Consider the following 24,462-nt stretch of genomic DNA (forward strand, 5'->3'; position numbering starts at 1 on the left):
GATTGTCATCAAGGAATCATACCTCCATACTAGCAATCGACTTCGAGAAAGCTTTCGATCGCGTAGGTGCACATGTCATATTAGAAGCCTTAGAATCCTGGGGAATTGGATCTAAAATATTAAATTACATCAAATCTTTTCTCACAAACCGCTCTTATCGCGTAAAGATAAACAACCATTTATCACAACAATATCCCTTGCATAATGGAATACCCCAAGGTTCGCCACTCTCGGTTGTTCTTTTTCAAATAGCTTTTAACCAAATTAGTGATATCATCAACAAACATAACAAAATCTATCATTGTTTATATGCCGATGATTTATACATACTTATGTTTGGTTTACATTCGGCGTCTTTTCGTGATTTCGAAGGCGTTTCGTGATTTCGCGCGGAATCATGCAAAATTTATCATGATTTCGCATACAAAAATGAAATCATCTCATTTCGTGATTTCAGCGAAATCAACATCGAAATCACAGTACACATGATATACAACCTTGCTTTTGCCTAAAAAAGTACCAAAAGTTGCAACACTTTTCACGTATCACAATAAACAAGGTAGATGTGCGAATTGCTGGAACAAAATATGTTAATATCAAAATTTGTAAACAATGTGAAAAAATATTAAATTACATTGTTACAATGCTATTTTTCATTGCGTTCCCGTGCTTTTTTTAATGGTAATGTTAGAAAATAGACCGAATTGTCAAAAATTGCTTCCCCATACAAATTTCTTAAAAAATACGGGAACGAAAAAATGACGGAAATTGCAAAAACTCCAGCAAAAATCTGCGTATCAGCCATCGTGCTCAGAGGCCAAAAAAACATGCTGCTAGTTTTTACTTGGCCAAATTTTTATAGCAGAGAACAGGAGAAGAGGCTTTAATTCAAAAACAAGTGCAAGTCTTGCTAGATTTCGGAGTACTGGAACGCATTTCTAGCACTAAACGGGGAAAATACTGCAAGTAGTAATATTTTGCAGTTTCTGAACACAACTTTTATCTATCAAAATTTATTATTATAATGTCTCAACGATAAAATCATTTTTTTAGTTTTTCATTTCTTAGTATTATAAACAATTAATACGATATATAGATAATTTTACGATCATTTTCGAAATAAAGCAGTAAAGTTCTATATTGTCGTAAATTTTTGATGATTAATTCAATTTACAACAACTCTTTTCGAAAATTCATGTTCGATCAGCTGCGCATTTGCATCTACCTTGATATTGTGATATGTTTGAAATCAAGAAAAAAATAGTGTAAACACCAGGGTGTATTTCAAGATTTCGTGAAATCCAGTGGATTTTGGAGCGTAAGTGTAAACTTGGCATTAGCCTCAACAAAGACAATGATTCTACGATCGAGCTTTTTACTGATGTTTTAAAAGAAATAACGGCCTGGACCAAAAAATCAGGGGCGAAAATATCACCTGCAAAATCGGCAGTACTGCATATATGTAGGAAACATAGATGTTTGTTAAAAATACTCGGGATTATTTTTGAGAAAAATTATCGTTGGAACGAACACATTCTCAACCTCAAAAAGAGTCTTGCTCACAGATCAAATATTATCAAGTATCTATCTGGACGGAGTTTTGCCCATATAACAACACTTAAATATCTCGTTCAAACTCTCGTTCTTAGCAAAATAGATTATGGGCTCTTTTTGTATGGAAATAGTCCAAAATCAACTTTAAAATATATAAAAGCTGTTTACCATGAAAGCATTCGGGCCAGCATATATGCTTTTAGAACAACACCTATAAGTATTCTTTACATCGAATCAGGATTACCTTCATTAGAAGATCGTTTCACCGAGTCCTTAAATATGCTTGTACCAAAAATTTTATCAATTAACTCCTCTGTTATAGATGACATTGTTTCAAAAATTATATCTGCCAAGCGGAAGCCTAAACTACCATCCGTTATGCATAATTGCATTCACAACAACATTGCGGGTTTTAAAGAGAAATTACCACATTACAAGGCGAAATATCCTTTTTGGATGTTTACAGAAGTAAATTGTGATCAACGACTCACTAAATACATCAAAAAAGATACATCAAACGAAATTTACGAACAGCTTTTTTACGACTTCTTATCAAAACACGATGATTGGGATTTCCTGTATACGGATGCTTCTAAGAATATGTGGTCTACTGCATATGCAGTTGTCAATACAACTGGACAAACCCTAGGAACTAAATTGCTAAATAATTCATCTTCAATTTTTACTGCTGAGGCCGCTGGAGTTTTACATGCACTCAACATTGCCAAGGTGTCAAATAAAAAAAACCATAATTTTTACAGACAGTTTGTCTGTTGTAAAAGCTGTCTCCATGGTATAAGTAAACAGGTAGATTTAAATGAAAAAAATCTATAGAACCCTTGTTTTTCCTGAATTCCTAAAACTTCAAAATTAAGCAACAAGTGGGCTTGTTTACAGCACCAATTTTGAGAATTTTATAAAAATTGCGAAAAATGAATGAAGGACCAATGTTTCTCCGCATAACCAAGTTGTGGATATGATAAAATGTTTGTTTCAATGATAACCTGACGAATTATTTCCATACAAATGTTCCAAAAATAATTTTAAAAATCATTGTATTCGATTGTTTTTAAAATTGTTTGAAATATTGTCTTATGCCAGACTATGAAAAAATTCATTGAAAACGTTTTGCCATTTTCTTCCAAATTTTCATTGACGTCTACACACATATATGAAATCATATGAAAATTTTGATATTTTCTTTGCTTTGCATTGGTTTGAGAGTTACGAATGTAAACACAAAGAATAATTTCAGATTTCAGAACCTTGTGTACAGAGTTTCACCCCCTTCACACCTCTTGCCTATAAACTCATTTTCACGTATATGAAATTTTTCATAGTCTGGCACAAGAGATTATTCAAACACCACACACACATACACAGTTTGTGTATATTCCCAGTTGTTCGGGTAACTAGGGAATAACTAGTAATTTTGCTGGCTACTGGTAAACACCCCTAGTTACCACCCAATCTACTCGCAATGCTATAGACTGGTGAATTTAACATGGGGATGTCATAGGAAGGGGTCTATTGTCTCCTCACTGCATTACCAGTAACCACCCAATTCGATAGTCATTTGAAAGGCAATTGTCCCCTCACTGCATTACCAGTAACCACCCAATTCGATAGTCATGTGAAAGGCAATTGTCTCCTCAGTGCATTACCAGTAACCAGTCAATTCGGTGATCAGAAATGATAGCCCAAATCACTAGTAAGTTGTAATCAGAATACCAGTTGGAACAACACAATTATAACAGTTAATCTGTATATGTCGAATATGCGCTAACCACGCTTTATTTAATTACATGACGTGGATAAACATACATACATATTATAAAGGACAATTTAATGTTAACCTTTAAATTCTTGATACTGGGACTTATGTTGCTTATGTTTATTTGGTCCTGGGAATGTGCATCTCTAGGGTGCTTCAAATAATTCAGATGTACCTGAAATAAAATGCATAAAAGTTTAATGAGATAATTAAAAAATGTATTGTCCCAAAAAGTATCTATGTATACTTACCAAATATTCTTCTAAAAATATTCATCCTTTTTTAATTTAGCCCAATAACATGTTTGTTGCATCTTTATTTAACGATAAATTTTTGCACATCAAACGCACCAAAAAACTTTTTTTTTTAATTCAGAATAAAAAATAAATTTTATACAAAATGACAACACATTTATTCTATTCTGTTTTCAAAAAGAGAAATAATGTTGAAAAGAGATTACAAGAGAGAAACGTCGATTACACTATCCATCGGTAGTCTATAAAATAGTCAATATATTACACACCGCATTACCTGTAACTAGTGAATTGACATGATAGGCAGGAAAGCCCATTTCCAGTAGCAAAAGCAGGCTATATGCTATTTTGTGTGCCATTTTTGGGTGTAAAGTAGCTAGGGTCAATGAGTAACTAGTTACATGCCTATGTAAAAGTAGACAATTGATATGTATTGAACAACTGGGTTGTTTTGAAGTTTTAGGAATACTCGAATGAAAAAATTTAAATTGACATAAAGCTTTGGCTAACCTTTCTTATTAAACCATGGCTGTCTCAAATTTCACAAATGAGAAGTGGGTCTCTATAAACATCATACGAGACACATTATTGGATAAGGCCATGTTTATATTATAGACTTTTGCAAGGTTAACCTTCTTAATGAGGATTTATTTGACGTATACGCAAAGGAATTGACATTTGAAACCCAGTGGGTTTGTTAAATCCGGTTATATATAAACGTACTATAACAAAAACAAAATGTCACTTTTCTGGGTTTCTGGACATATTGGTCTTAACGGAAATGTATATGCTGATGCAGCTGCTAAATATGCCTGCTCGGCGCCTCTACTGACCGACGCATTAATTGAAAAAATTGATTTGAAAAAACAAATTAAATCTGAAATCCATCAACATTTCTCAGTAAAATACAAAAACTTTCAACATCATCACTACAATAGCATAAACCCTGACAATATAGTACCTATGTATTCCTCGAATCTAGGAAAAAAACAAATCCGCATATTTTCTCGTCTGCGCATGGGACACACACTTGCTACACACCTACATCTTATCGACAAAAACACCGACAACAAATGCCCAAAATGCAACAGCACATGTTCGGTCGAACACATTCTAACCCAATGCAGTATTCTAAATCAACAACATAACATCATACTTCAGGACTGGATATTCTAAAAAAGCCTACCTCGGATAACATCAATGCAATTTACAACTTCATATCATATTGTAAAATAGTTATTTAATACCCATCAATTGTTATTAAAATTGTATCTTAAGGCCTGCGTACATAAGCTGCTTTGCCTGATTGCCTTGCTTACCTGCTTCATTTCTGACGTAATAAAAATAATAGAATAAAGACAAAATTTCGAACTGGGTTGCCATCAGTTGGAAATTGGGTCGGCCTTCTTTGTTCTTTTATTTTTTTATTGAAGCAGCAAAGCAAGGCAATCAGGCAAAGCAGCTTATGTACGCAGGCCTTTATAGCTGATGGCCTAAGCTGCTAATGCTATAATTTTTTTCCCTCTATTTATTATATATTCAATATATGATAAATGTAATAAATAAATAATTTCGACTTTAACTCCAGTCATTTTGGGAAAGTGTTCCCTGATTTTTTTATTTATTTCATTTGTAATTGAAGCCATTTGTGCCATGATTTGCTTGTCATACAGAATTTCTGACTTCAGTCATAGGGCCTTGAGTATCTTCACTCATCCTACTCAACTTTTCCAAGCATTTATCCTGGCTTGGGAAATGTCCAGAACTATTAAAAAGTTTCTATTCTATCTACATCCAGCATCTACATTTATCTACCAAATAGATCAGGTTCGAATATGGACTATATTTGTCCATTATTTCGGGTATCTTCCACACAAAATTTTGGATAAATTTATGGGCCGATTTCGTACAGCGAGGCGAGTCATGTCGCGTCGTCTATCGTCTCTGTGACAAAATTTAAAAAATGCACTACGTACAGCGATAGAAAATAATCGTCGATAAGAAGTTATTTTTATTTTTTTTTTTTTATTTTTATTCGTTAGTAAAAATGAACGGCGACAGCAAATTTGTTGTCGCCGGAAAATGAACATTACGGCGACAAAATTTGACGTCGTCGTGCGACTTTTGCCATACGTAATGAAAAAATTGCAACTGGCAACGCGACACGACTCGCCTCGCTGTACGGAATCGGCCCATTACTTTAAGACCTGCTCTCGAATCATTTTGATTTTTGTTGAAGCAACTTGCATTCGCTTCCTCAATTTCTTCGAATATTAGATGAAATTCAATGGTGCTGCTTATAGGTCCACTCCTTCCGGTACCTCCCCCACAAAAGTTCGAAAATATTCGCTAAAATATCTATATATACATATCACATAGACGAATCCACTCAGGCTGAGGGTATATCTCTGTCGGCAAAGCTCACTGATACTTTTTTACTTGTTACTATTTTTTTAATATAAAGGAAAATTTTTTATCGGTGTAAAAAATTTTAGATTCTTGCAGGTTCTGGAACAGGCATATAATATCGATTTGTCGTATCAAAAAACAAATGCTCTGTTTAACACAAGAAATCCGTCCTCGGAATCATGAAATTGTTTTGTTTCTTTCGATATTTTATGGATATAAGATGCTCAAACTTACAACAATTGTCGTAGAATATAATTTTCCATTTTATAGGAATATGCAAAATCCGAAGTCTACTAATGACATATTTTACCGTACATTTTGTATGCTTTTATTAAGCAAACACATGCCGATTATAAATATTTGCAATTTTTGTCATGTAGATGTCTTAAAATATGAAATTTCATAAAAATATGAAATTTCTTGAAATTTTTTTTCAAACTCCCACACTGTTTGCTGCGGAGATTTTTCCCACAAAAAGACACCAAATTCTCCCACAATTCAAGATAGAGAATGCATACTTTTTTCCCATGGGAACAAATTCCCAATTCGAACTTCATTCAGAATGAGGGGATATGGGAAAAAAACTCCCACAACATTTTATTCAGAATACGAAAATGTGGGAATGGGAAAAATTCCCAACTCCCATGCGTTCAGAATAGGGCTGTTGGTTTTCATTGTCCTGTGGGGATTTCCAGGTGTATAACCGTCTGGGATGTAGGTAAAAACACGTATTGTTCATAGGCATACGTGAAATCGATTTCGGTTAATCGATTAATCGGTTATTAGCCGTAAAATCTCTAAAAATCGTATTCGACTATTGACTGTGCGAAAACCGTATAACCGATTATTCTTAATCGACTTCCGAAAGTCGGAGTCAACTATTATTCGTAGTCGACCATTAGTCGTAGTCTATTATTATTCGTAGTGGACTATTAATCGTGGACGACTATTAGTCGTAGTTGACTATGGGGGTGCTAAAACCGCGTAATGGACGGAACTTTTTTGTACATATGTTACATACATATCATCACAGATTGCATCAACGAAAATGGTCGATTATATTTGATTATGATCGGTTTTCCGCGATTAACGAATAATCGAAACTCGACTTTTAGTACACTCTCAAATAATCGACTAACCGAAAATCGAGTTTTAAGTTTTTCACGAAAACCCTATAATCGAAAAACCGATTATTGCAGTTCACTGAGTATCCCTAATTGCTCATTTTCATACAATATTCCTGACAGAATTGCACTAGTCTATCTCCTCTATCATTTCGTTCGCCTAGGTCATATTTTCCCGTAATATTAGGTGTGTTCGTTTACGTGATAATTTGTACAAATTTGCACAAATTTTTACGAGATGTTGTTCGTTTACACAATTATCCAGCAAAAGAGAGCGAATTGAGAGAGCACTTTTGACAGTTATGTGACTGAAAACTTACAAATTCTTGCTGGGAAAATTTGTCCAGTAAGAATTCGTAAGTTCGATCAGCTGTTGAATAATCAGTTGATTTGAGTTGTTTTGCTGTAAAGAGTTGTTAAAATACAAATTTACATTTGATTTTTTTGCCAATTGGAAAATTTATGGACGGAAAAAAGGTAAGTAAAAATAAATAACTTAAGACTTTCGCTGAACTTTTATTTTAGGTGGCAAAACAAAGTGGAGTGACTGGAACATCTTTGAATATGTCCAACCCGTTGTCAATTGAAGATTCTGAAGGAACAGGTATTTATTTGTTGCAAATTTATGGTAATTGATTTGTAATGTTTACATTTTAGGACAGGCTGTGGTCGTGCTTATTGTATGTATTTATTTACCCTCAGCCCCCTGAGGCTACATCGAAATAACGGCTTTGGACCCCAAGTATTTTTGGAAGAACATCTCTTGGAGCATTTATGTGTACCTCCACATAATCTTATAAGTGTAATTAAATAACTTTCGGAACGGTTAACGGTTCGGTTATCTCCCACACAAAAATAGAAAGGTGCAAGAGTGATTGGATTTTATCGAGGCACCCAAGAGTCTTCAAACATTTGTGGCTTTGTTTTGAATAGAAGGTAGCACATCCGTCTTGCACACTGAATGTCCTGGTACGATTCTTGGAGCTTTTATACTATGGAAATGTACCCCATTAAAATAATAGTTTGACCTCAAGTATGTTTGAACGAAATCCCTTTCGGACTTTTTGGAGTCGATTAAACCATACCCGCCAATCTGTCTGTCCGACTGGCTGGAACGCAGGATAACTCTTGATTTGTTGCAAATTTGGTTGTTGTAATATTTTGTCCAAACTTAGACTAAGTTGAAACCAAGTTGATCAAGTCCGGAACTTTGGAATAATAAAATTTTTTTCAAACGTACATCGAGTTCCAAGAGTGTTTTCCTTGGAAACATCTGTCCTGTTTACAGTGATGTAATGTGTTTCGTGGACAAGTCCATGCTTTCTTAATCCAAACTTTTGCGCACCGTAATATTTGTTTCACACTTAAATCAGCTTGGTGTAAAATTTGAAATTTTTATTCTCTACACCACCTTGTGGTAAAGGGTATTATGTCTTTGTGCATTAGTTTGTAACATGCAAAAGGAAACGAGATAAACCCATAGTTCCTTTTAGGGATATACATAGAATCACTTTCTGAGTCGATTTACGCATGTCCGTCCGCCCATGTATTTTTGTAAACAAAGTACAGGTCGGATTTATTGTCCGATTCGCATGAAAATTGGGGAAGTTAGTTTTTTTTTTGCCAAAGGACGAACGCTATTTATTTTGGTAAAAGTCGGTTCAGATTTGGATATAGCCCCTATATATATCTTCGCCCGATTTAAGGCATTTGGTGCACGAAACACGCTATATATGTCCGATTTCAATGAAATTTGGAATGTGCGACGGAATTTAGTCTAGGAATAAGTGTTCCAAATTATATAGAAATCGGTTCAGATTTGGATATAGCCCCCATATATATTTTAGCCCGATTTAAGGCATTTGGTGCACGAAACACGCTATATATGTCCAATTTTTATGAAATTTGGACTATGTGACGGAATTTGGTCTACAAATAAATGTGAAAAATTATATCGAAATCTGTTCTGATTTGGATTTAGCTCCCATATATATTTTACATATTCACAGTGGTGTGGGGTATTATATAGTCGGCCCCGCCCGACTTTGATCCTTTCCTTACAGGTTTAGCGAATATGTTTTGGTAACAGTGTATTTATTATCCAGCTGACGCTGTTCACCTGCTGTAGATTGTGGATGTTCTCCAAGGACCGCACTCACGCAAAGTTGTTATTTAAACCTGATTGATAGTCATGTCGATCTAGGGGTTACCTCTAGTAATTAAAGTATAGAGTTGTATAGTTCATGAACGAACTAGTTCAATTGAACGATTCATTGAAAAGAGCGTAGGAACTAGATCAGTCGATATAGTTCATTATAGTTCAATAGCTCACTGAGCGCAGACCGAAAGATCCACAAAGAACGATCAACGAACGAACGATTCACAATCTAGTTCAGCATGTCATTCACATATGAATAAAGTGACGCCGTTTTCTGTGCTAACTGATGCCTTCGTAATGTAATGAGTTTTGTTTATGTTTTGGATCAATGTGAAGTGTCAACCCCCATTGTAATAAACGAAATTTCTACACAAAGAACATTGTTGACATAACACATCCAAATATATCGAATCCATTATATATTTTTCTAAACTTAATACAAACTTAATCTTTCTTTATGAATGGATTAAAATTATCTAAATGTAATATTTTTGCAGTTTAATTATACTACTTTAATGTTTATTCCTATTTGGTGTATGTTTGTGTGTTTTCGTCAAGCGAATGATAAGAGCTCGTGAACGATTCTGATCCGAATGATCATGGTACAAATACACAGGTAGCCGCATCGGCAATTGTTGGTAACATAAGATGTCAAAATTTGACATCAATTCAATGCAATTGACACGTCATGTTACCATCAGCTGGCTTGATAATGCTACCTGTATTATTGTACCATGCGAATGATTGAACTGGATAGTGAACTATGAACTAGATTACTGACCTAGTTCAGTTAAAATGGATTAATTCGAAATACAAACGGAATAATTCGAATTACAAATATTGCACCGTGGTGCAATGGTATGCACACCCGCCTTGCACGCTAAAGGTCGTGGGTTCGATTCCCCGGCCAGTCAGCATCAAAACACTTTTCAACGGTGGCAAAATACCCCTCAGTAATGTTGGCGACATTTTCTGATTATTTCAGCCTTGTACAACTTCTCTACAAGTGGTGTCTTAGACACGCCGTTCGGACTCTGCGATAAACAGTAGGTCCCATATCATTGAGCTAATATGAATCGGGGTGCACTCATTGATATGAGAGAAGTCTCCCCTGTCCCGCCTGGGATGTTTGTGGAACAATTATATTACAAATAGAATTATTCGAATTATAAACGGAATATTTCGAATTACAAATGGAATTGTCGAATTTCAAATAAAATAATTCGAATTACAAATAAAACAATTCGAATTACAAATAAAATAATTCGAATTACAAAAAGAATAATTCGAATTACAAATGGAATAATTCGAATTTCAAATGGAATAATTCGAATTACAAATAGAATAATACGAATTACAAATGGAATAATTCGAATTACAACTGGAATTCTCGAATTACAAATAAAATGTTACGAATTACCAATAGAATAATCGAATTACAAATGAAATGTTACGAATTACAACTAAGATGATTCGAACTACACTTGAAAAAGGTGTAGTATGCTTCAGTTTGCATTTATTGATGAACGTAGGAATGTTTTTTTATAGCGAGTTTTTTGATCTCAGAATGATTGTAGTATTTCCCTTATTTACTTACTTACCTCGGACATGCTGAATGTGTCCTTTTGTTAGAGTAGTGTGTTTTTCATTTATGATATACGCGTTTAATTTTAATTTTTTAGTAATTAATAGTACTTTATTTTAAGTTTTTTTCTCTTCATTATGTTACTATTGTATTTATTTTGGAAGTTTGTCCTTTTGTTGGAGTAGTGAGTCACTGGTTTAAGCATTTTGTATTTCATTAATTGGCCTGTTGGCTTTGTTATACATGTTAAATTGAATAAATAAATATATAAATGTTACGAATTACAACTGGAATGTTTCGAATTACATGTGAAAAAGGTGTAGTGGGGAACTCGATCTAAGAATGCCTATTTTCATGAAATTGCTGTCGATGCCAACTGCAAACAACCGTGGACCATGAATACTTCGGGTATTCGTCCAGCATCGCTTAACGCGAACACTACAGCCCAAAAATAAAAGAAATTACTGTCGTGTGGAATGGAAATACGAAAAGGGAAAAATCAAATAGGACTACACTCATTTGGCCTGTTCCCGTACTTTATAAAGTGGTAAAAGTCGTAAAAGTTGTAAAAGTCGTAAACGATTTTCATATAAATTTTGTGTACGGGAACGCAAAATGTGTAAAAGTGGTAAAAATTGTAAAAACTTTTTAGTTCTGGAACAGAGCTATTGATAGTTCTTGTCGTGAACGTCCTGTAATACCGAACTAGTTCAGCTGCTCTCTATAGTGAATCATTCAACTGAACATAATTCGTTCGTGCACCGAAGAACTGCGTTGTTTTATTGCAATTTTAACAAAGGTTTTGTGGTTTTGTTATTATTGTTGAACTTTCTAAAAAAATGTAAATTAATTCGAATTTGTGACTACAGCCCGAATAAACAACCGAAATGGCTCTTGCCAACGTCCTACGGTTAAGCCAAATAACTGGGCATGTAATTATTTTAATCTTGGCCCTTTGTGTTGTTGTGCCCTTAAGTTTTAATATTCACGATTTTTGGTAAGTATTGCTGCAAGCGATAACAAATAAAACAGCAATGACTAATTTCAATGCGACTTAATCTCGATCTTTAGTGGCCATTGTTTACTGTTTACTACGGGAAAGTGGCGTGAAGAGGATGGAATGTTTGATCCGAAATGGGCCTCATCTGATTTCTGTAATTTCCCATTGGTTACAGGCATTCTCATGTTTATCATATCATCAATACAAATCTATCGTTATGCCCGCATGAAGGATGAAGAATCATTTTTGGCTCTCTTTGTGGATGTTGTTTTAAGCATTTGGATGTTGGCAATGTCGATTATTTCATCGATAATGATTACCTTGGGTTTCATTGTATGGTGCGATGGTATGACTGAACGTTTTCCAACATGTGAAATAACGGCCGGACAAAATATCATACATGCCAATACGGATAATATTGATAATTCTGGATTCTATATTGAAATGGGAACGGCACAGGTAGGTGGAAACTGAAAGATGAGAGTTTGTTCGTAAAGAGAACGCGGCGTCAAACTGCTGTCTTTCTATTTATTCTATTAAATGTTTTATTTTCTTCTATAGTTTGGAGCTTGGGGTGCATTTGCCATTAATGTTGGCATTGGTGTTATTGCCCTCTTGAAATTGATCAACAACCATCAAGTGCGCAATATCAAGGTATCAATGTATTTGGAACGACAACGTTTGGTAAATCAACATCAAGTCCAGCAAGATGGTCGCTCAACGCCACCTGTAATGTCTTCCAGTGATTCAGAACAAGCAAAATAGTTGAGCTATTGTTGCCAGTGTTCAAGTAATCCTCAATGTGCGAGGCATCACCATAATCACATAGTGCTCGAAGACGAAATTGTATTATTATGCTTTATTGTATCTATATGTTTTGTACTTTTATTATCTCATTTTAATGTAATTATTATCTTTGGAGCTGATTCCAAGCAGTGATGAGCAAATTGTAGCATAAGTTAAGTTAATTCTCAATTAATACCTTATATGTTAATCAAGTGTTTGAAATGTGGCCAAAAAAGACGTTTCAAAACTGGCGCATAAATTGTTTGATTATATATCCATTTGTTTTTCATAAGTCATCTAGAAAATATTATTATGTTTTTCATTATTATCACTATTATTATTATTCTACAAAACATCATCATAATATTGAAATTAATCTTAATCTATGCATCAACTATAAAATCTCCAATAACTTAAGAAAATTGACATGAATGTAGAGTATAGAAGTAATATTCCAACTCCAAATAAATATTCCTAGAATATAACCATACATACCAATGTGTAATCAACAAACGATTGTGTTCCCTTTCAATTCGTGTATTACTGGAATAAGGCCATGTTTATATTATAGCTTTTTGCAGGGTTAACCTTCATTATGAGGATTTATTTGAAATATAAGCAATGGAATTGACATTTGAAACCCAGTCGGTTTGATAAATCCGGTTATATATAAACGTTCTATAAAATATTCCTCAAAAGATACTCAAAATTTCTATCTTCATTTCTTACAGGATGAAGGGGTATATTTCGATTTACTAGTTGTTTGGCGACCTTAAGCACAGCATGTTTTCATTGTTCGCTGCATTGTGATTGAGTTTATCTCTTCCAACAGATATCTGAACTATTTTATGAAGGGATCGATATTCGATGTCATATTGAATTATTGTTGCGGGATTTGTGCTTTCGTCTATATAATTTCGACTTTAACTCCAGTCATTTTGGGAAAGTGTTCCCTGATTTTTTTTTTATTTCATTTGTAATTGAAGCCATTTGTGCCATGATTTGCTTGTCATACAGAATTTCTGACTTCAGTCATAGGGCCTTGAGTATCTTCACTCATCCTACTCAACTTTTCCAAGCATTTATCCTTATATAAAATTTATCCATTTATAAAAAGTTTCTATTCTATCTACATCCAGCATCTACATTTATCTACCAAATAGATCAGGTTCGAATATGGACTATATTTGTCCATTCTTTCTGGTATATTCCACACAGTTAGTTAGTTCCACACGGTCAGTTAGTTCATTCATAATTCTGAGATTTTACCAATTTTGCCAACCAATCAAAAAATAGATAAAAATGCCTCCACTGATTTACAACAAAATTATTTCATTAACAACTCAATTAGATTTTTTAGCAGTTCTATTTTCTGGTCTTCTTGTGCCTCTCTCCTGGCCCCTCTTTCTCTTCTCTCTCTTATAGATGTTTCCATCAATTCTCGCCATACTAAGTCACTCTCTGCCTTCTTTTTGCTATACTCCTCAACCTTGTCAAGATATTCTTGAAATGAAGTTTTCCTCTTTTTTGAAGTTGAAGGTCCCATTTCTTGTTTTTCTACAAAAAAGAAGCCATCAATATTTTAACCATATATACATACAGCTATGCATAGTAACTTACTTGTAAGTGATGCATTTAGCATATCAGTATTGGAAATGTCCTCACTTGTAACTTCCGCGTCGCTGTCAAGGACATACTCCGGGTGTATAGACTTTTTTTCCTCCAGCAGATCATCGAGTTCGCTACAAAAAGGACAAAAGTCATGCTTTAAAATCGAATCGTCACGAATTGGAACATATTTTGAATATAAATATGTATGTACATTAGGGGTGGTTTTGTTAGGAAATAAATATTCGTTTTTTTGGTCACCCTAATGTACATATGTATTTTCAAAATATCAGCAGGAAGTACATAATTGCTTCGAACACTTGGTGAGTGTACATTTTGGATACAATCAGGAAACACTAAATGGTTTTGATTAATAATACCTTTGTAAACATTTGATATTGCATGATCACCTGGCCGCAAAAATGAATTTTTCTCATTAGATTCAGCAAATTTGAAATATCGCTCAAAAAAGCTCTTGTGGATTGCTGCAAGGAATTGTGAATAAAAACTATCGCGGTGCTTCAAACGACGTTTATAGGATCTTCATAGACGATTCTTGGAATACATGCTTTGAAGCCCGAAAGAAAAGTGCAATCGACCGTTTGGGACTTTGAAAGCGAGCCAAAATCCAACGAAAGTTGTTCATGTAATAAACTCTTCAATGCAAATGGTCCCTGTTTCTCAGCAAACTGATCGAGTGGCGACTATACGGCTTCAAAAATATAGGACGGTTAATTGATTGATTGGTGATGATGATTTACTTATCTTTGGTATGGACACGACTGCCTATTGCGGCCAGTTTTGGAGTTATTTAATTTCACTTTTTTGTATTGCCGCTCCAGGCTGAAATATTTCCCTTCCACTTGACTTGCATTATATGTGTGCCCCTTCTCAGCCAACTCCTCTGCTATTTTTGTCCACATTTGTTTTTTATTTTTAAGTGAGGCCGTTTTTCCCACTAAAGGGCGAAGCTCTTTCAGTTTGGCCAATAACAATTTTACGGCCGAATCCAGCCATATGCTCTTTTTTGTGTCACCATCAGAACTAAGATGTCCCTCTGTTTCATCCTGAGATGGTGCTAAACCCAAGCTATCAGGCATGTCACAGATTCCGATCGGAATGGTTGCAATTCCGAAATTTCATTTCGATCGTTTTTGTCTTAGCTTCTTTAGATTCCGATCGATTTTGTGAAGTCAAAAAACTTAATTATTTATTTTAAATGCGAAATTATATGTAAATTTGTTAATAAAACAACGTTTTAATTATTTCTAAGTGTTTTTAGAGTGTTTTAAAGTGGCAGATTTTAACAAAGTAAAAATACAATTCCGTTTGCAAAATCAAAAGTGGTTTCATTCCGAAAAATTCTTCGTTTTTCGTTTTCTGAAGAAGCTAAATACGGAATCAATTCCACTTTCGATCGGAATTCGTTTCTGTGACATGCCTGTATATTCAGCTACATCTTCTGGATTTGGTGTGAACACAATTTCGTCAAAATCTTCGTTCCCAGCCATTTGGGACACAATTGTGTTCATGTAATCCGTATCTGTAAGAGAAAAAGTGACATTCAAACAAAAATAGTTTTTATAAATTATAATACTTACCAGTTGCTACCCTCTTATATGTGCCTGGGGAGCACACCAAATCCAGTTTCCTTTTATTATTCATTTTTTTATTGTTCAATTCTTTTTATTATTTTTCAGCGTTCGAAATTACGATTTTATTTATTTGCGCCAATCTCTTTGTTTTTATTGATCAGCTGTTTTCTTACAAATGTTTTGTAATGTGCTGTTCGTTTACTTTTTGTATTTTTTCTCTTGTGAGAGTCAAATGGCTCTTTTTTTATCAGTCACTTCTTGCTGAGTAAATGTTACGGGAAAAGTAAACGAACACACCTATTTTCAACTTCTTAGTTTCCGAGCATGGCATTAAAGTCTCCTTGTATTATTAAAAAATATGTTGGTGATAATTAATTCCACAAGTTTCCAAGTAACTTACCTTTTTGCTAATAAAAACTCCACTTCGTTCTAGACTTTTGATTTGCTTTATTGTTTTCTTTTGCTCTTTTATTGTTGTAGATTTTTTCGATTTTTTTTCTTTATAATTATAGTTTTATAGATGGATTTCGGTTATTGATTCTCCTTTTTAGTTTTGTTAGTTGTGTGTGTGTTTTTTAAATAACATATTTATGGTAGATAGATAAGTGGGTTGGGTGGTTGTGTGGGGTTTCCGTTGTTCATTATAATAATGTGTATAGTATGTGGAGGTCTGAGAAGTGTGATCTGTTTGCGGCAGAGCTGTGGTATATTGGGCTTATTTTGTTTAAGTTACAAAAAAGTAAGAAAACATATTAGTATAAAAAAGAATAAAACTAATTAAAGCGATTTGTGTATGTGAATGGGTGGTGGAGGAGGAGGAGTCATGGGATCTGTAGATGCTTGGTCAGGCCTTGTCTTCTCACTTTAGATGCTATATTGTTTTGCCTTTGTATGTGCTTGGTTTTGAGTAAAAAAATTTGCTTTGCTGATTTTAAAATTTTGACCACCAGTGTCATATCGTTGTTTCTTTTGTTTTGTGGAGAAGAGAAGATTTGTTATGATATTTTTTTTGCTTGGCATTAAAATGATTTATTACAAAAATTATTTTGTAAGAGAAGAAAAATAAAAATATTTTTTGCAAAGTTTTTTTCTTTTTTGGGCAGCATTGCTGTAATTCAATAAATCGTTTGATCGGTTTGTGTGTGTGTTTGTTTCAAGAACATTTCTAACAAAGACAAAACCTAAAAAGGAATCGCATTTCTCCAGCTAGTTGTGTCTATTTTCGCGCGAAAACTATTGGTGTGGCAATGATCAACGATTTTGCTGCGTTTTTTCCAGATTCCCTGCTGCTGTTGTTGTTGGTATTGATGATGATGACGATGAAGTTGTTGCTTTCGTTGCTTGTGTCGTCTGTAATATTTTTGATGAAGACGTACTTGTCGGCTGCAAATGTTGATGTGGATGCATGTGCGTCATGGTTATAGGACGATTTTTGGTGCTAGTACTTGCCGCCATCACATCCGGCGAATTCAAATCCTTTGGATCCGATAACAAGCTGGTGGCTGTATTAGCCGATGATGCTAAATCCAAAGTTTGTGGCGGCAAACGCTGACCATCGACAATATTAATGCCACTCGTAACTTCAGCAATTGGGTTTTCCAGAAGCTGTTGTAAATTCCGTAACTCTGAAGAACGCAAGCTGGTCGACAAACTTTCACTAGAAGCCAGCGATGTGGATAACGGTGAGTTACGCTCCACCGAGGAAGCAATATCTACAAACAATACATCTTTAAAAGGAATTTTTCATAAAATAATGCCTCTCCCACCCTCACCTGTTTTATCGGTATCCGGCGAACAAGCTGGTGCTGGAGCTGATGTCAAAGGCTTGTGCAAGGTCATCATAAACTTTTCTTCCATTTGCATTATGATTATTTTTTGTATTTCATATTTTTTATTTAAGGCCTAAACAAAACAAACATAATTTCCATCAAAAACAAATAATTTCTGGAGTCCTTTGAATACTCACTTTAAATCTCTCTTCATATTCATCTTTAACAGCTCTTAAAAGGCGCTTTTGTTCAGTTATCACTTTTTCATTGTTTAACAATTGTGAGTGTAATTCCTGAATTTTATGACGGGCGCTATCTAACTGAGAAGTTTTATCGTCCAGACAATGTTTTAGTTCTGTGAGGGGGGGGGGGGGACGAATAAACAAACCACATTAATACTACTACTTCTATTAACAGCTTTTTGCCTGCTTGCTTACCCTTTAGCTCTAAATTATAGGCCTCTTGTAGAACTTGTAGCTCTTCATCACGCGACCTATAATTGTCGATTTCAGCCAACTTATCACGACACCTAATCTGAACTTCACCCATGACAATGAAATCGGCCTCGAGACGTGCCAGCTCCTGTCGGCACTGCATACCTACTTCAGCCTGCTGCTGAGCATGTTGCAATTCCGTGGTCAAACTAAACACCTGACCCTGTAGAGCTTCCACTTCGTAGTTAATGTCCTTACGCTTTGAAAGCTCTTCGGTTAGTTTTGTTTGCAGATTTTCATTGGCCTGGCGTAAACAACGATTTTGCTCCAATTCATTTTGATACTTTGTCTTCAGGGCTGACAACTCCTCCTGGTATTCACGTTCCCGTTCGTTAGTTGCCTTTTTCGTTTTATCCAATTGCAAGCTTAGCTCTTTGTTCTTCATTTCGAAATCCTTCAACTGTTCCTTTAGACGTTCACGTTCCATTTCAAGTGAACGTTTGTCACGCGAACGACCCATTAAACGCCGATTACGCTCAGCGTGTATTTCCCGGCGATAACGTTCATACTGCAGCTGAAGGTAGAGCAATTGGAATTGTTCCTTATCAAAACTGTTGTCCATGCTGTTGTTGCGCAGACCACGTGCAATGAACTGCTCCAGAATTTCATTTGGTGTTTGTCGCGAGGCCTCATAGGCTGTACGAAATTCATTGGTTTCCATTAGCATTTGCAGCAAAGAATTCTCATGATTGGGGAATGGTACTGCTTCCAGCGTTTGCACCGATTTATCCTCACACACTGCTGCTGCTGCCGCCTTCATTTGCAGTGAATTCTTCAGCACCGAATCAATAGCCATCATCTTGGGACACTTTTGCAAAGGTCTTTCGCTGTTGGGTATTGTCGTCGTTGTTGCCAGTGCCGCCGTTGCCAATGCTGGCAGACCATCATCTTCATTGGTATCGGATATGTCACCGGAACTTTGAGAAGCTTTTGATGACACCAAGTACAACGAGGATAGGGATTTAGTTCTACGAACTTTGTGAAGTGTTTTGTATGAATCACCGGAACAACTGTTGCCATTGACACCAATTTTCTCACAACTTTTCTCATTGTAGCAGTAACTAGTCATACGATTGCGTTTCTTTATGCCTTTGGCCAGTAGTTGCATCGAACGACTAGTGGGCATTTGAAGGCCACCTTCGGTACATAGGGTTTGATCAGTTTCATTACATTCATCACATACTTTGGTAATAGGTATATCCATGGCGGCTGAAGCGGACATTGGTACAGCACAGCATGGGTCAGTGTTTAGGGCCGAGAGTGGTGTAATCGAATTCGATTGGTAGTAACGTGAATTTGAGGTTCCACTACCGCCTGCGCTTTGATTATCCACATCTGGAGTACGACAAAATTCTGTGGGCGTTTGGAAGCCCATCTTTGCTGCCTGGGCTTCTATTGTCTGAAAGGGGCTTTGGGATTTGTTACGATCGTGTAACATTTGTTGAACCTTGTGGTCGTATCGGGTGACTCGAGTTATAACCCTTGTATTGAGTTCCTGTTCAACATAAGTGGTACTGCTGCCGCCGGCACCGCCTGAAGATCCCACATCAGGGAAATTAAAGTGTTGTTGTTGATATTGGTGTTGCGCTGCAGATGGTTGATGTTGGACACTGTCTTTGCCTCGGTGTGGTGATGAGGGTTGACTATTTGTAAATATAGCCCTCACCGCCAATGGATTGACCACACCAGAGGTACCGCCACCAATTGATGGCCTTTTCAATTCTCGGTTATCTTTTAAAGGAGTGGTTTCCGGTGTAGCTTCAACAGCCGCTTCAGGCGGAGAACAGCCACTTACACCCAAGGAGCCTTGATTTAAAGCTGAAGGCATCATATATGGTGTTGGTGTTAGAGGAGTATGTGAAGAATTGATAATTTCATAATAAGGACTCCAAATACCAGGTTGTGTGCCACCACCACCTGCCTCCGATCCCAATCTATTTTGGTGATCCTTAAGTGCATAGTGTGGGCGACCCAAGGCTGAGGTAGTTGCCGAGGCGGTTAGTTGCTGAAATGTACTTGTTGTTGTTGTACTAGAGGAGCTTGACAGCGAGGATAAAACTGCAGTTGCTGTAGTTGTTGCCACTGTCGAAGTTAAATCTTGATATTTCATGGGCAACGATAGGCGCATACATTCCACCACAACATCATGCGGTTGTATTTCCTTCCACCGTTCGGAGTTTATTTCCGAATCAACGGTGGCCGTCACCAACATTGGATGTAGACGTACCGTTTCCAGTAGCGGCTTTATGGTATGCTGGAATATAGCACCCTTTTCACGACGAATAAAATCCGTTAGGAATGCCATAAAATTACACGGAAACATGCCATACAAACGATGAAATAACATTTGCAAACCCAATTGTAGATGTACCAATTTGTCCTCGGACAAACGACTAGGATGTTGACTATTCCACGAGGCCAAATGGGCAAAAACAGCAAACAAATCGTTGAGAAAATTCGGTACTAAATTGGGAATAATCGGTAGTAGGGTAATTATAGCCAGTAGGGCACTCATTAAAGGTACAATTTCCTTTTCAATCTGTAAGCAGAGAGGAGAGATTTAAGAGAAAGAGATTATTTTGGTTAGAAAAACATATTCGTGTTTTATAAATGACTCGTTATAGAGAAGTTCGGCTGCCTTTCCACTTCGTATATTTACCTCCAATTGTTTCAGCCAGTGTAACATATCCTTTATTAAACGATGCTTTTCCACTTTAAACAACCAAGTCGGATGTCGACGCACAACAAAACAGAATAAATTCAAGGCATTAACACGCTGCGATGGTGTCTTCAACCAATCGGCCAAACGATCAAATATATAACCATCGTGTGGTGCTTGAGCTTTTATTAATACCTCAATAATACGGACGGAACCAGTCTTCAAATAATATTCCATCAAATTATGAACAAGCCATTGATCTTTGACTAAAAAAAGAAAGGGAAAGAAAATTGAGTTTCAACTACACCATGGTGGCATGCGGGGCGTATACTTACTCTGTGTAAAATGTTCCGCCAGTTTCCTTTTGGCCTCTTCACATTCATAATTTTGATTGGATTCTAAATCGTGGAATAGCTTATCCAAATCCATTGTTGATATCCTCCAACTCTCTCACAACGAACGTCGGATATTCCAAAAACAATTGTTCTTAAAGATTGAAATGAAATGGTAGGTTTTTTTTTCTAGTTTAGTTGGTGTTTTCTTTTTGTTTTGGTCTGTATGTGTGTAAGTTGTGTGGGTATTGTTGTATCGTAAAATAATGTTGTCAGGCTGTGAATCTACGTTAGAAGACAAATTTGCTGATATTGATAAATATTGTTGATTTTGGTGGTGGTGGAGTAGTGTTGTCTATTGCAAGAGTGATGTCTATAGATTTGTTGCTGCTGTTGTTGTATTATTTCGTTCAGTTCTTCAGCCAGCTGTTTTGGTTTGTTATGGTAACGACCGGCTGCCGTTCTATGGGTTGGTTTCAGTATATCTAGAATGCTATTGGCGGGGTAATGGTTGTGATTGTTGATTTCAGATTTTATAGTTGCTATTAATGCTACGTCTTCGTCTTTTTCTGCTTCAGTTTGGTCTCTAGTCTGAAAGATAGAAAATGCAGATGTATAACATGAAACCTGAAAATATGCACATATATTTTCTTTGAAAATCAGCATTTGGGAAAATGGCTCCAAAACCAAAACAACTTTACGTCCCTAGATCGACCTATCATTCAATGGTGCATCCAAAGTTTTATAAACAAGTAATTTGTATGAGTCGTCATGTGTAAACAACGACAGTCATGCCATCTTTAGGACTACAAACTTACACATGCACTTGTTTCTAAACTAGCCAATTAGAAAACAAAACTATAGGGGCACTCTGAACATTAACCACTAATAGAACACTAATAAACTCTAAATTAATTTAATGGTGACTAGTTCAACAAATCAATCAACATCGCAAATCAACAACATGGCATGAAAAATAACCCAACTGATTGCTGCTGCACAGGTTATTTTGTAGCAATGGAACTCACACCATTGCACACAGCTATTGTTGGTTTGGTGGTTCCACCACTTACCTTCTCTTGTTTCATTGTTTTACTATTGTTCGTCGTGTCCTCCAAGTCGGTTGCCTTTTTCACTTTTCGACGGACTCCTTCTTTCCAACAGCAGCAGAGTCAGTGCAGTGCGTTAGTCTTGTAGTGTGTGAGTGTGTGTAATTTGATCCTTTCTTTTTACGAAATTCTGCGAATACTCTTAGCCAGCTTGATGGGGTGTTCGCCGTTTTCCGATGGTAACGATGATTGGATTGCAAATTTCTGTCAAGCTCAGAAAATTTACAAAAGTTTATATCGAATTGTAGAACTTCATCTCATCTCGTTTAATTTTTTTTGCTTCTTGCAAATCTATTCTTCTTCTACTTCTCGAAATTCTCCAATGCAACGTGAAATGTTAGTTGCTGCTTCTTCTTACTCCTTTTTTAGAGATCAATAAATCGAAAAAAATGTAATGCTTATAGTACGGTTACACTACGTTTACATTTACGAAATCCACTCGATTTCAACTGTCAATTCCATTGCTTAAACGTCAAATGAAATCCAATTGATTTCAGATGAGTTTCCATTTAACGTATACGCAAAGGAATTGACAGTTGAAATCGAGTGGATTTCGTAAATGTAAACGTAGTGTTAGACTATGGTGGATTTAGCAAATCCAGTCGTTTTAACTTGTCATTCTCGTACAATATATGTATGCCAAATAAATCGAGATAATGGGTCTGTACGATAACTCAAAAGTTTCTACAAACTTTTACAAAATGCTGTTTGATAACAAACTTGTTCGTAAAAGAGAAATGAGAAGTACTTGCAAGTAGTTGCAAGAACTTGCAAATACTTTTTACTTGCGAAGTTATCGAACAGACCTAATGTACTTAAACATGTTATAAAGGCCTTATACCCCGTTTATATATAACCGGATTTAACAAACCGACTGGGTTTTAAATGTCAATTCCATTGCTTATATTTCAAACAAATCCTTATAAAGATGGTTAACCCTGCAAAAAGCTCTAATATAAACAGCATATTAGTACATAAGCTGCCTCGCCTGGTTGCCTTTCATAGTCCCAATTTACATTAGGCGAGTTTACTTGCGGCAATTGTCGGTTTGTAGGTGAGAGAGGGGGCTGAGAGGCAAAGGGTTACCATATGCCTCACCTCTCTCTCCATCAAACTGACAATTGCCGCAAGTAAACTCGCCTAATGTAAATTGGGACCTACTTCATTTCTGACATAATAGCTCTGTTCCTTTACGTGCAAGAATCTTCAAGTTTTACCACTTCTTACTCGAAAAGCGTTCCTTTACTTTAGATACCATACAATTCATATGGTAGTAGTTTACAACTTCTACTACTTTTGCCGGTTTTACCATTTTCAAAAGTAAAGGAACAGACCAAATAAAAATAAAAGAATAAAGAAGGCCGAGCAAATTTCGGACTAGGTTGCCCTTTTCTTTTTTATTCTTTTATCAGAAGCAAGCAAGTGCTCTGTTCCTTTACGTGCCTGAGGTTACCATTTCTTACCATTTTTAACATGTAAAGTGTTCCCTTAAGGCCTGCGTACATAAGCTGCCTTGCCTGCTTACCTTGCTTACTTCTGATAAAAGAATAAAAAAGAAAAGGACAACCCAGTTCGAAATTTCCTCGGCCTTCTTTATTCTTTTAAATTTATTATGTCTAAAATGATGCAGGAAAGCAAGGCAATCAGGCAGAGCAGCTTATGTACGCAGGCCTTTACTTTTAATAGCATACAATTTATATGATAGCAGTTTACCACTTTTACCATTTTCTTTTCCATTTTTAAAAGTAAAGGAACAGACCAAATGTAAGCAAGCGAGGCAGCTTATGCACCCAGGCCTTAAGTTTTTAGTCTAACAGGCGTTTAACTCTACGTTTACATATAAACGGATTCAATAAATCCACTGTATCTCAAAGGTCAATTGCATTACGCATACGTCAAATAAATCCTCGTAAAGAAGGTTAACCCGGTACAGACCTCTAATATAAACATGACGTGGGCTTATTGGGTTGTCAACGTATATGTATACGTCAACGCAATGGAATTGACATTTGAAAACCAGTGCATTTATTTTTCAATGATTTTTAGCCGCCCCACACATTTTTGGAAGAATTCTACTTCCTGCGACAAATTATCCATTTAGTGGAATGATGTGGATACATGCATGGTAGTAGAGGTAGGCCAGGTATGAAAATCAGTGATGCAGCCATGGCTTAAAACGTCAAATGGCATGGTACAATAATAATGGTAGATGTACCTGCATAGCTATCCCGTATTACAAAAACATATGGAAC

General features: G+C 35.9%; 3 protein-coding genes across 3 annotated transcripts; 1 reads left to right on the plus strand and 2 right to left on the minus strand.

Annotated features, from left to right (window-relative positions):
• Positions 1–11,579: 11,579 nt before the first annotated feature.
• LOC141390046 (transmembrane protein 179-like) lies at positions 11,580–13,157 on the plus strand. Its single transcript, XM_073962476.1, has 3 exons — positions 11,580–11,855; positions 11,930–12,317; positions 12,420–13,157. Exons 1-3 carry the CDS (start codon positions 11,746–11,748, stop codon positions 12,621–12,623), a joined length of 702 nt encoding a protein of 233 aa, XP_073818577.1. The 5' UTR covers positions 11,580–11,745; the 3' UTR covers positions 12,624–13,157.
• LOC141390044 (uncharacterized) lies at positions 12,955–16,198 on the minus strand. Its single transcript, XM_073962475.1, has 5 exons — positions 15,854–16,198; positions 15,697–15,795; positions 15,018–15,342; positions 14,265–14,386; positions 12,955–14,201 (listed from the first exon to the last, which is right to left on the minus strand). The coding sequence occupies exons 1-5, from the start codon at positions 15,915–15,917 to the stop codon at positions 13,972–13,974; spliced, it is 840 nt and encodes a 279-aa protein (XP_073818576.1). The 5' UTR covers positions 15,918–16,198; the 3' UTR covers positions 12,955–13,971.
• A 79-nt stretch (positions 16,199–16,277) lies between these two features.
• Tsc1 (tuberous sclerosis 1 protein hamartin) lies at positions 16,278–22,584 on the minus strand. The gene is made up of 7 exons (XM_073962474.1): positions 22,175–22,584; positions 21,105–21,692; positions 20,770–21,035; positions 18,054–20,649; positions 17,814–17,971; positions 17,620–17,749; positions 16,278–17,559 (listed from the first exon to the last, which is right to left on the minus strand). The coding sequence occupies exons 2-7, from the start codon at positions 21,196–21,198 to the stop codon at positions 17,099–17,101; spliced, it is 3,705 nt and encodes a 1,234-aa protein (XP_073818575.1). The 5' UTR covers positions 21,199–21,692; positions 22,175–22,584; the 3' UTR covers positions 16,278–17,098.
• Positions 22,585–24,462: the final 1,878 nt, after the last annotated feature.

The sequence above is a fragment of the Musca autumnalis genome, unplaced genomic scaffold (assembly GCF_047663935.1).
Source record: "Musca autumnalis isolate F117 unplaced genomic scaffold, ASM4766393v1 scaffold_1, whole genome shotgun sequence".
Taxonomy (NCBI): domain Eukaryota; kingdom Metazoa; phylum Arthropoda; class Insecta; order Diptera; family Muscidae; genus Musca; species Musca autumnalis.

Excerpts from the sequence above, each read along its gene's own strand:
- LOC141390046 (XM_073962476.1), top strand. The coding sequence starts at position 11,746 with ATGGCTCTTGCCAACGTCCTACGGTTAAGCCAAATAACTGGGCATGTA. Across the intron at positions 11,856-11,929 it reads TTTAATATTCACGATTTTTG|TGGCCATTGTTTACTGTTTA; the intron begins GTAAGTATTGCT and ends CTCGATCTTTAG. Across the intron at positions 12,318-12,419 it reads TTGAAATGGGAACGGCACAG|TTTGGAGCTTGGGGTGCATT; the intron begins GTAGGTGGAAAC and ends TTTCTTCTATAG.
- LOC141390044 (XM_073962475.1), bottom strand. The coding sequence starts at position 15,917 with ATGAATAATAAAAGGAAACTGGATTTGGTGTGCTCCCCAGGCACATAT. Across the intron at positions 15,796-15,853 it reads ATATAAGAGGGTAGCAACTG|ATACGGATTACATGAACACA; the intron begins GTAAGTATTATA and ends TTTCTCTTACAG. Across the intron at positions 14,387-15,017 it reads CAGTCGTGTCCATACCAAAG|CGAACTCGATGATCTGCTGG; the intron begins ATAAGTAAATCA and ends TCCTTTTTGTAG.
- Tsc1 (XM_073962474.1), bottom strand. The coding sequence starts at position 21,198 with ATGGATTTGGATAAGCTATTCCACGATTTAGAATCCAATCAAAATTAT. Across the intron at positions 21,036-21,104 it reads GGCGGAACATTTTACACAGA|TCAAAGATCAATGGCTTGTT; the intron begins GTAAGTATACGC and ends TTCTTTTTTTAG. Across the intron at positions 17,750-17,813 it reads AATATGAAGAGAGATTTAAA|GCCTTAAATAAAAAATATGA; the intron begins GTGAGTATTCAA and ends TGTTTTGTTTAG.